This window comes from Zootoca vivipara, chromosome 6 (genome assembly GCF_965207765.1).
Source record: "Zootoca vivipara chromosome 6, rZooViv2.hap1.1, whole genome shotgun sequence".
Taxonomy (NCBI): domain Eukaryota; kingdom Metazoa; phylum Chordata; class Lepidosauria; order Squamata; family Lacertidae; genus Zootoca; species Zootoca vivipara.
In genome coordinates, this window is record NC_142589.1 from 25,217,316 (window position 1) to 25,229,485 (window position 12,170).

Here is a 12,170-nt window from a genome sequence, read left to right on the forward strand (position 1 = left end):
GCAGGTGGCAACTAGATGCTTCCCTGAATGCAGAAACCTAACAAGACAGAGCAGAAGGTTCTAGCATAGCCTTATCTCTAACAGGGTGGTTCCCTATGCCCATAGAGATTTTGATATGAAGTAGTGTCCCCCCTCCCTGCATTCTGAAGTGATATAATTTGGCTCAGCAAGGCTGGTCTCATACTGTTTCCTGCTACAATTTCCCATGCTTTATTTATATGAAATGGATAAGTGCTTCCTTTGGCTTGGGTCAGTGGATTAATCAGGTTAACTAAAAAAGGTCACCTAGCTAAAATGAGCAGCATACTGACACATATTTTTATGACAAGTACTTGTTAAGAACTGCAGGTGTCATTTTAGGAGAGGCATTCCTCCTCTTTCATGGGGAAGGCAGTGGGACTTGTCAAATGAGGCCCGCTGTGGAACATGATTTCAACAGCAGTTGCCCTGCATCTCCTTGGATTGCTTTTCAGGTGACAAACAGGTTCTCCTTCATTAGTGAGGCACATGTGTTTTGACAGTCAGGGGTTCTGCACCATGGGCAGAAGCCAGATTAGTGGAGATTAGCCAGAGTGGAGATTAGGTTTCATTGATACTAGGTACAGCTTCCCATTTATCAGAAAACATGCTGTGAGAAAGATTGTTTTTAGGCAGATAGATTTAGACAAAGTACTGTTTCTTCAAAATGATTAGTGCATCTGCAAGTTTATATAGATTACATCAGTTAGTAAAAATAAACAACTCAGATTGCTTTAGCCACATGGCATACTTAATATGGGCTTGGTTTTTGTTTTGTCCTAGCATGAGCAAGAGACAGAAGCCATGCTAGGCAATGCAGCCTATGTGCAACTTTGCTGGTGGCATTTCTTATTAAAAAGAGCCCTCCCATGACTTTTATATGCTCTGACTGTGCCAAAAGCAAAAATAACCCCATAATACTAGCTGAAAAATAGGAATAACTTCTTTGCAGACCTAAACTGCAAGCCCTTCCTCCCAGCTGCTTGAAGCCTCAAACTTTGGAAAGCAGTAGTAACCTTGAAAACTTATTGTGTGCAATTGTAAAATGCATACACAACTTTTTGCATACTTGCAAGTAACATGAATCTCCCCTTCTACTGAGGCATTTCCTTCTTTGATCTTCTTATAGGTGATTTTCTTGTAGAGAAAGGATATTCAACTGTAGACTTTGCAACATCAAAGCCTTTTTACCTCTCAGCTGCTCCTAGAGGACTGGATAAAATCTGGCTGCAGGCTGTTTCTAGCCAATGGGTCCGGGGTCCCCACTTCACTAGGGAAAGCATACTGGTCCTCCCAGATGGTGGTAGTTTCAGGCTACCACCATCTGGGAAAAAGAAAAGTAGCTGTTGAGGGTTGATAGTAATTTCAGTGAGTAAAATATGTTCATGTAGCAAACATGCAGGTTGTGCATAAGATGGACTGTGGTTTTATAAATTGTATTGCAATATTTTTACTTAGGAAAATCCCCCAGTATCTTCTAGTGTTGATGGTGAAGATGATTCTTTTCTCTGTGAACCTACTTGCCTCATTCGTCCAAATGTTCAGGTGGAAGGTAATGTCATTTTTCTGCTTTGAGATGAAATGATGGGAAACGTCACTTTAAAAAATCATTATCGTGGTAGTTCATGTTCCAAAAGTATCAATGAACAAGTGCGACTTGTGTCAAAATGCTGTAGCATTTCCCCACATGTATGAGGAGTGGGCCTGTTCAGGGTGCCATCCAACTCAGAAGAGAAGCCTTGTACTGTTCAGGACTCTGGTGGATGGAATGAAGAGAGTTTCAGGAGCCGGAAAGGGATAAAGGACACCTTTTAAAATATTCTTCCTCTGCCTTGTTTTCTCCTACTTTGCTTTATAACTCTAATGGACTACTAACCCCAAACCTGCACATTTTGTAGCTCTGTAATGGCAACACACCCACTGCAGGACAAAAACAGGGAAAGCCAGTGCTGTTTCCTTTCCGCTTCTGAAACATTCATGCGTATAGTATATGGAGGGACTTTTTAAATCCCAGGGGGTCATCTCCTGAACCCTAAGACCATCTCACATCCAGGATCCTTACTGTAAGCCATAAGGTCAATTCCCTCTTCCTCTGCACTCCATTTCCTCCCCCTGCAATAGATTCCCTCTCATTCCATGTTTTGGCTGCTCTCAACTCTTACTCTGATACCTCAGTATCCAAGGGGCATAACCATATTACACCATGAATTGCCTCTTCTCCAGCCCTCCTGAAAAAAGAAGTGGAGCCCTTGTTTGGTTTCTAACTTGACAAGTAGAATGATGGATGAGGCATACAAAAGGTCTCGCATCTCTCAGCCAAACGGTAATATGATAAAAAGGGATGGATTACTTTGGTAACTTCAGAAAATCTTTAATAAAAACCAATTTAGAAAAGCGGGAAATGGTATAATCTTGTGATTCAGTGATGAGAATTTTTAAAAATCTGATCAACTGTAGTTCTCCTTTTCTGTTTTGAACTACTTCATATTTATTACCTTCTGTCTTGTATTACAGAAATTGAACCCTCTGGAGTGAGTTTTCAGGTAGGATTCATATCAAGATACTTAAGTGCATTTAAGGATCTTTCTGCCTTATCTATTTATTTTCATCCTACCTTCTTCCAGGAAGCTTGGGGCAGCATACCTGGCTCTACCTCCCTTTTTATCCTCACAACCACACTGCAGTTTAGGTCAGCCTGGGTGTTGGTAACTGGCAAGTGGATATTTGAATCTGGGCATTTGTACCTACCCTGACAATATGGATTCAACTAACTTTGGCAGGAAATATCCAGAAACCGACGAAGAATGATAAGTTTAAAGAAGGTTTAAAGAATTACTTTTGCATAACAACTTACAAGCCAAGGTTATCTTTCTTCTTTCCAAATGCTGTCCATTACAGTACTTGTAATTTTCTTACATTGTTGTTGTTAATAGAAAACATTTTAATAAAATTGAAATTGTAACTGCAGGAATTGGTTTTTAAATGTTTAGTCTATTTTCTATTCTTTCTGGAGTCCCTGCAGGGTGTTTTTTTTAAAAGAATAGAAGGGTTCTCGCAGGAAATGAGATCAAATTATTTTGTTTCCCTGCTAGGTAGAAAAAAGCACAACTGAAGATACACTGAATGAAAAGCCTCCACTGACTCCAGGTATTGAACTCTGGGTTGTTGTTTTTTAAGGTTGGTATAAATGGGTTGTGCTGGATTCTCTATAAGCTGCGAGGAAGAGTTTGGAGTTTTTGCTGCTGTTTTAGATTAACTGCAGCTTTCCTATCACTTGATCCCAGACAAACCATAGTTTATGAAGCTCGCTTGTTTTCACTAACTGGTTAAGATTAACCATTGTTTGTCTGGGTTAGGACAAAATGCTAAACTGTGGTTAATTTGAAGAGGAAGCTTCCGAGATCCTCATGGCTGTACCATGAAAAAGGGGGAAGATTGTGTGCCCAATGCAATTTGTGGCTTATCCTTTTAACACTAAACCATTAATATTATGTTCAAACCTCTCCTATGTATTTCTATAGCAAAGGATAACACTTTGCTTCATGTGAAATTCTCATGTCTTATTTTCCAGCAGGAATTATGATAGTTCTAGATTTAGAAAAAAATATTTTTTCTTTCCTGGCATGTTTTCTGATAACTGAAGAGCTTGGTTGTATAGAAAGCAAATTTCTACCTTGGGCTTTTCCTGCTGACAAAACCCCGATTCTTCATGCTAGCCCATTGTGTAATATCCCATCAAATTACAGGGTATGCTTTGGTGGAATGGGGGGAAGTAGTAGTTCTGCAGAAGGGCCAGCCTCTTTGTGACTTCAAAACATCAGAGGAGGTGCAGGATTGTGGCTGACTTAAGATTTTTTTAAAAAGTTAATTTAATAAATTCAATATGGCTTTTCCCTGGGAAAACAATTCTACAACAATTAATGTTTTGTTAGCCTTCAGTTCACTAGACTAAAGGTTTCAAAAATATTAATGTACTTTCTTAACGTTTGTGCTGTACTTTTGAAACATATACCTGCCCCAAACTCAGAATCACCTTCAGACTTCCTTTTCCCCCCTTCTCCACCAATGAGGGTAAGGCAGGTGACTACTAAGAGGAGGGTTTTTTCAGAGCTGATGCTTCAGTTGTAGAATGCCCTCAACTGTCACCTTTGTTGTGGTATTTTTGTGGTATTAAGATGTTTTTATTTCTCCAGGCTTTCCAGTTTCAAAAGCATGCTTGAGTGCTTCTTAGACCTTGGTCTCTACTAGTTTGTTCTGATGTTGTTTTCACTGGTGTCTGGTTCAAGTTGTATAGTTTATTGGAGTGTTTTGTTTTTAAATTACACTGTTCAGAAAACACAGCTACATATCCCCCCCCTTGCAGTCAAAAGCAAAATGGAAGCTGAAATGTTTAGGATAATAATGATCTGGGGAGATCTTGAATTTGTAGTCGGCATTCACTTTGAAATGAATGGTTCTCAAATCCATGATGCCTCTTTATGTCTAAATGAGTTTAGGACTGCAGCCTATGGTTGAGTGGCTTGGGTTTTTGGTGTGTCTAATGAGTATTCTCTTCCATTTCAGTCTGCAGAATGCAGGGACCGATGGCCCTCCCTAGAGAAAAGTTCCAGAAACTGAAAGAAGAAAATTGGCATTTGAACAATGCAAATCAGGCTGTGCTTTCCGAACTTGAGGCAACAAAACAGCAAATGAAGAAACTCCAGTTAGAAATAAAGAAACTAGAAAAAGAAAATAGAAGATTTAAAGAAACTGCACCAAATTCACACAGTGAAGGTAGGAGTGACTGTTGTTTGTACGTAAGTGTTTGGGAGAATAATACTGTACTTCTCATTTTTCATCTCCTGGGATAGTCTTGAACTATTGCCTCTGTGTTTGTTGTTGTTTAATGTATCCCAACACAGAATTGAAATAACTTTTGAAGGCTGACAGCATATAATTTACTTGATTTTCAGATAGTATATTATTTAAGTAATTAAAGGTAAAGGGACTCCTGACCATTTAAGTCCAGTCGCGGACTACTGGGGTTGCGGCGCTCATCTCACTTTACTGGCCGAAGGAGCTGGCATACAGCTTCTGGGTCACGTGGCCAGCATGACTAAGCCACTTCTGGCAAACCAGAGCAGTGCACGGAAATGTCGTTTACCTTCTCGCCGGAGCAGTACCTATTTATCTACTTGCACTTCATGCTTTTGAACTGCTAGGTTGGTAAGAGCAGGGACCAAGCAATGGGAGCTCACCCCGTTGCGGGGATTCGAACCACCGACCCTCTGATCAGCAAGCCCTAGGCTCTGTGGTTTAACCCACAGTGCCACCCGCGTCCCATTTAAGTAATTATTGAAGTTTAAAATGAAGTATATGATATCATAGTACCAAAGTACAGTGGTACCTTGGTTGTCGAACCTAATCCATTCCGGGAGTCTGCTTGACTCCTGGAACTGTTTGAAAACCAAGGCGTGGCTTCCGATTGGCTGCAGGAGCTTCTTGCACTCAATCGGAAGCTGCAGAAGCCACGTTAGACGTTCGGCTTTCAAAGAACGTTCAAAAACAGGAACACGTCTGGGTTTTCGGGGTGCAGGAGCCAAACTACCAAGGCATTCGAGAACCAAGGTACGACTGTATTGGGGAAAGCATTTAATCCTCAGTCATGTAAAAATGTCTAGTTCAGTACTGACTACTTGAATGCACAAGTTACAAAAGTTTAAGCTAGCAGGCTTTTTTTTTTACCTAGGGATCCATAACCTGATTAACGGGAAAGTTATAAAATTTGTCCTAAAGTGTCTATTCCCGCATGTGTATATTCAGCTGTACACGTGTATATTATATCTACATGCAAGATTTTGAGCATAGGCTGGAAGGGCCTTGTTCTGGCCTTGTGGAATTTTACCACCAGGCAGCTCATCTGTTCCTTCTGGTTTCACAGTGCATGCTGAACTTCTCATGTGCCTGCTGTGGGTGAGTGGGATGGACTTCCTTTTAATCCCACAGCAAGAGCCCTCAGCTGGTTCCCTTCCATGTAGATTTTGCTGAAAGTGTTCTTGATATTCAGATGCACACAGATCTGACCTGTGAAGCAAGTCTTTGCAGGACAGGACCCTTGGAAGCATATGATGAAAGATCAAGGAAGTTTATTTGGGTTGGCATTGATCCTATTCTATGCTAAAGAAAGATATGAAGGAAACATCCCTTTAAAAATAGAAACATAGCCATCAAGTGGTATTTATAATGGGTATGGCTTTGTACTGTGTTCCATTTGTTTCTAAGGTTTAGTAAAGTAAGCCCACAGGTTCCGGAGATTGCACCTAAAGACAGGATTGTGTATTGTCAAAACCCATTGGGTTCAATGGTGGGTGGGATTAACAAAGTCATTTCCCTTAGAAACTTGCTCCCTTTCCACCCCTTTTTATTTTTTATTTTTATTGACACATTTAAAGCTGAATGTGCACAAGTTAAATGCATGTAAGTATGTACAGTGGTACCTCGGTTTACGAACACCTCGGTTTACGAACTTTCGGTTTACGAACTATCCTAACCCGGAAGTTAGTAAACCGAGGTGCCGGAGGTCTACTGAGTGTCCGATGCCTTCGGGGAGGCCGGGCCTTCGCTCCGATGCCTCCTGGAGGCCCGCAGCGAAGGCCTGGCCTCCCCGAAGGCATCGGAGCGAAGGCCAAACCTCCCCAAAGGCATCGGAGCGTCGGATACCTTTGGGGAGGCTGGGCTTCGCTCCGATGCCTTTGCGGAGGCTGGGGAGCCGCGAAAGCGGTCCCCGGCCTCCGCAAAGGCATCAGAGCAAAGCCCCAGCCTCCGGAAGGCATTGGAGCCGGGACTTCGCTCCGATGCCTTTGCAGAGGCCGGGGACCGCTTTCGCGACTCTCCCCGGCCTCCGCAAAGGCATCTGAGCGAAGTCCCGGCTCCGATGCCTTCCGGAGGCCGGGGAGCGTTTCCGCGACTGGCCTGTGCAGCCGCGAAAGCGGTCCCCGGCAACCGGAAGCCAGGGACCGCTTTCGCAGCTGCACAGCCCAGTCGCGAAAGTGCTCCCCGGCCTCCGCAAAGGCATCGGAGCGACTTCGCTCCGATGTCTTTGCGGAGGCCGGGGAGCACTTTCGCGACGCTCCCCTGGCTCCGGAAGGCATTGGAGCCGGGACTTCGCTCCGATGCCTTCCGGAGGCCGGGGAGCGTTTCCGCGACTGGGCTGTGCAGCCGCGAAAGCGGTCCCCGGCTTCCGGTAGCCGGGGACTGCTTTCGCGGCTGCACAGCCCAGTCGTGGAAACGCTCCCCGGCCTCCGGAAGGCATCGGAGCCGGGACTTCGCTCAGATGCCTTTGCGGAGGCCGGGGACCGCCTCCGCAAAGGCATCGGAGCGAAGTCCCAGCTCCGATGCCTTCCGGAGGCTGGGGCTTTGCTCCGATATCTTTGCGGAGGCCGGGGACCGCTTTCGCGGCTGCAGCCCAGTCGCGGAAACGCTCCCCAGCCTCCGCGAAGGCATCGGAGCAAAGCGGTTAATCCGTTCTAGGGGGTGTTTTTCCTCGTCTAGAACGGATTAATCAACTTCCCATTACTTTCAATGGGAAAGTTCACTTCGGTTTACGAACACTTCGGTTTATGAACAGACTTCTGGAACCAATTGTGTTCGTAAACCGAGGTTCCACTGTATTTATATTGCAGAAATGTTAATCTGAAAGGTTGTTTTAAAAAAACAATCAATACTATCTATCTTGTGTGTGCATGTTTCTATTAAATTTATTAGGCTTGTAGGAGTCTGCATCAAACATAGCAAACTTTATTATACTAATAAAGTCTCCTTGCCATCTCACCAAACATTGTCCACTCTCACTGAATTGATCTGGGGAATTTCTGCAGGCAAAGTATGCTTTGTAATGACATAATGTGGTGCAATTATAACACCTTTAGAAACCCTTGAGTACCCCCTGAAAAAAAGCACTGGATGTTTGGATAATCAGCAAGATTTTCTATAACTGCAATGCACTTTAATGTTTTACAATTTTCTGTTATGCAGAGGATCTTGCAGAATTGATTTTATTAAGACAACAGGCTCAGGAACTGGTGGATGAAAATGACAGTCTGAAAATGACTATTCATCGTCTAAATGCAGAATTGAGTCGCTACCAGACTAAATACAGACCAATTTCACCAAATGAGGTAATGTTTTCTATTAAGCTTCTTAGGAAGAAAAGAATAGTACTGTTCCAACATTAGTGACTGAGAGCTTTTCCTCATTTGTTACAGTTGCAAAATAAGCATCTTTACCAGGGAGCATCCTAGTTGTGCTAAACCATAGTATAGCATGAGGAGAATTAGCCCAGGTGGGCCTTGCACTTGTGCACTTCCTGCTTCTGAGCACAACGTGAGGTGAAGTTCAGAACTTTTCACTTCCATATTTGATTAACCATAATTTGCCATGTCAATGCAACCTGAAAAAGTGGCTTGTTGTAACTATTGGTGTGTGTTTTTAGCAAGTAAATGTCAAACTGTTTTGGAAGCACCATGTTCAATTTTTGCATCCAATTTGCGGGATGAACAAAAATAAATATTTTTCTTTTAAACAAACCTCTGATACAAAATGTTACAGATCTCAATATTAATGTGTAACTTATGTTTTTCTTATTTTAGAGTCTAAAAATTGGAAGCCTGCCAATGAAAAAACCAATACCCCCATGGCTGGTATGTAGCAAACCACTATTTCTTAGTTTCAGTAGTTTAGTGCTAGATACCGTATATGCTGGCGTATAAGGCGACTGGGCGTATAAGACGACCCCTTACTTTTCAAGTTAAAATATAGAATTTGGGATGTACTCCAGCCCTTTTTTGGCGGGGAGGGGAGGGGAGGCTGTCTTCTCCAGCACTCAAGTCTGCAGCCGGGGAAATGGTGGTTTGTTTGTTTGTTTGCTTGCTTAGTTATTGAGAGGGGGAAAGAAGCCAGAGAGAGGAGAGATAGAGAAGCAGAGACATCGAGCAAAAGGGGGGAAAGAAACCATAGAGAGGATAGCGATAGAGAGGCAGAGACAACGGAGGCTCACACAGCCAGCGAAAGACGCTGAGCAGCAGTGAAAGAGAGAGCGGAGAGAGAGACAACGAGGCTGGCTCAGTGAGCAAAAGGGGAATAGAAGCCAGGGAGAGGGAGAGGGAGAGAGAGAGGCAGAGACATCGAGCAAAAGGGGGGAAAGAAACCATAGAGAGGATAGCGATAGAGGGGCAGAGACAACGGAGGCTCACACAGCCAGCGAAAGACGCTGAGCAGCAGTGAAAGAGAGAGCGGAGAGAGAGACAACGAGGCTGGCTCAGTGAGCAAAAGGGGAATAGAAGCCAGGGAGAGGGAGGCAGAGACATTGAGCAAAAGGGGGGGAAAGAAACCATAGAGAGGATAGTGATAGAGGGGCAGAGACATCGGAGGCTCACACAGCCAGCGAAAGACGCTGAGCAGCAGTGAAAGAGAGAGCGGAGAGAGAGACAACGAGGCTGGCTCAGTGAGCAAAAGGGGAATAGAAGCCAGGGAGAGGGAGAGGGAGAGAGGGAGGCAGAGACATCGAGCAAAAGGGGGGAAAGAAACCATAGAGAGGATAGCGATAGAGGGGCAGAGACATCGGAGGCTCACACAGCCAGCGAAAAACACTGAGCAGCAGTGAAAGAGAGAGCGGAGAGAGAGAGAGACGGAGAGATCCCTTTGCTTTGCGCTGACAAAAAGAGAAGAGGCAGCAGCTTGACACCAATGAAATACACAAAACTGTATCTCTGCGCTGATCCAGGTCACAAAGCCATGAGGGAGCCATTCTCCCTGGCGGGGAGCAGCCCCCTCCCGAGCGCGCTTCTTTGCGTTCATATGGTCACTGCATACAGTGGGGATGCGGCCGTTTTTGAGCTCCCCCCACCGTATGCGATGACCGCAGATTCTTGGACCCGGCGTATAAGACGGGCCCCCAACTTTTGAAAAAAAATTCCTGGGTTCAAAAGCCGTCTTATACGCCAGTATATACGGTACTTCTAAAGTGTGTAGAACAATTTTATTTCTTGTTTCCTTGGTGACATGAGAGCCATCTATAGTTGTAATATGACTGCAGTTCCCAGACACCTTATTTCACTTTTATGTTCCATTGAATAAAAACTGATGGTACTCAGTGAGTTAGAATAAGTCTAGTCATGTCTACTTAGAAGTAAGCCTGTTGAATTCATCAGAACTTACTTTCAGGTACATGGGATTAGGATGGCACCTTATTTTACTCTAATAGTTAGCATTAAGCATCAGGTCATCAGTGTTTATTAAAGGAATCTTTGATGGCTGTTTGAAGGTGATGTTACTTACTACTTTATTACAGTACATTTTAAATATCTCCTCCCCCTTTTCCAAAGGAGCGCAAGCCCTTGGAAGAGTCCGGATCATCACCATCAATATTATATTTATTTATGTTTACACATATTAAAAAACACAGAGATAAAATACAAAAAGCTAAAAAATATTTTAAAAATATAAAAAAGTAATTTAACACTAATAGGTTTGTTTTTTATATTGTTTTGATTCTTTTAAAATACAGATGATAAAAACAGCACAGCACTATTAAAAGCCTTTTCCTTAAAAAACAACAACAACTCCAGTCTGTTCCCAAAGGCCTGCTGGAATAAAATAGTCTTCATTTCTTTTTCCAGTTGAGACTGGGGTGCGGGGAGCTGGATTGAAGTAGTTGGTCTGGTTGCTTAATTATTTTTGTCCTGCTTCTGCTTGCAAGAATCCTAGCTCAGTTGCTATGTTCCAGGATCATGTTGTAATCCTGTGAAAATATCTGCACAGGAGCCTCAGAGTGACCCGCTATCATAGGCTATAACAGCTGACAGCCTTCCCTGGAAACAATATAAAATTACAGTGGTGCCTCGCTTAACGAATGCCCTGTAAGACGAATTTTTCGCTAGATGAATGGATTTTGCGATCGGAGGTTGCCTCCCAAGACGACAAGGTTTTCTATGGCCGCCACTTCGTCTTGCGAAGCGTGGCCATAGAAAAACAAACCTCCGACTGCGAAGTCCAGCGTGCAGCGAAAAATTGCCAGGGCTTTTTGCCGCCTGCCTTCTCCTTGGCTTGGGGAAGGCAGGCGGCAAAACACCCCCACACCGCCACACTTCGGCTCCGGGGTTCAGAGCCGAAGAGCAGCAGTGCAGGGGCTGCGAAGGCAAGCAGCTGTGTGCCAGGCGGCTGGGGGAAAGCAGCCCCCGCACTGCCGCACTTCGGCTCCGTCCCCGAGAGCCGAAGTGCAGCGGTGCGGGGGCTTTTCGCTTTCACACCGCACCGCCGCACTTTGGATCTGTCGGGGGGGGAGGAACGGAGGATCCTATGGGTCCTCCGTTCTTCCCTCCCGCTGCCCGACAGAGCCAAAGGCTGGATCTGTGGGCGGGGGGAGGGAAGAACGGAGGATCCGATGGGTCCTCCATTCTTCCCTCCCGCCGCCTGACAGAGCCAAAGCCCGGATCTGTCGGGCGGCGGGAGGAGAGGAACGAAGGAGGAGAAAGGGCTGCTTTCTCCCCGTTTGTTCCTCTCCCCTCACCGCAGACAGCAAGGAGAGCTGTGGGGCTGTTGCCGCCTGTCTCCCTGCCTTCCAGGGAGCCAAGCGAGCAAGCACCGCCACTGCCGCCAGTCCCCGGAGCCCATAGGAACGCATTAATTAACTTTTAATGCGTTCCTATGGGAAACGGTGCCTCGCAAGACGAATTTTTCGTTAGACGAATTGACCGTCGGAACGAATTATATTCGTCTAGCGAGGCACCACTGTAAATGGTCTGGCCTCCCCTCTCCTCTTACCCACAGTGGAGGGGGGTGTCCTCCTAGGAGTTGCTCCTCCCACCCCTACCATTAGGCAGGCTTTGCAAAAGAGCCTTGTGCGCTTCCTGCTATGAGGCCAGGAGGCCCTCCCTCTTCTGTTTATGCTTTGCTCCAAGGACCCAGGCTGTGGTGAAGCTTTGGAGCAGGCGGGCTTCCCCACCATCCCTGGATTAGGCAGAGTTGAAAGGGAGCTGACAGATATTTGTTTTTTATTGCAGAGAAGAAGCTGTGTTCGGATTGCCCCCCTCCCCACTTTTTAACTAGTTCTGGCCCTGTTCCTTGGTAGCAGCCCTACACACATAAATTTAGCAGCTGAAAGCTTTCCCCCAACT

At 44.9% G+C, this 12,170-nt stretch overlaps 1 protein-coding gene across 6 annotated transcripts in view; it reads left to right on the plus strand.

The window, feature by feature from the left end:
- The window catches only part of CEP89 (centrosomal protein 89), a 57,236-nt gene that overhangs the window by 6,026 nt on the left and 39,040 nt on the right, over window positions 1-12,170 (plus strand). For all 6 annotated transcript variants that reach the window (XM_060276101.2, XM_060276102.2, XM_088671812.1 and 3 more), the window contains exons 5-10: window positions 1,477-1,570; window positions 2,533-2,561; window positions 3,111-3,165; window positions 4,582-4,791; window positions 8,032-8,174; window positions 8,646-8,696. In XM_060276101.2, the coding sequence (XP_060132084.1) occupies window positions 1,477-1,570; window positions 2,533-2,561; window positions 3,111-3,165; window positions 4,582-4,791; window positions 8,032-8,174; window positions 8,646-8,696 (582 nt within the window). The remainder of the gene's footprint in view (window positions 1-1,476; window positions 1,571-2,532; window positions 2,562-3,110; window positions 3,166-4,581; window positions 4,792-8,031; window positions 8,175-8,645; window positions 8,697-12,170) is intronic.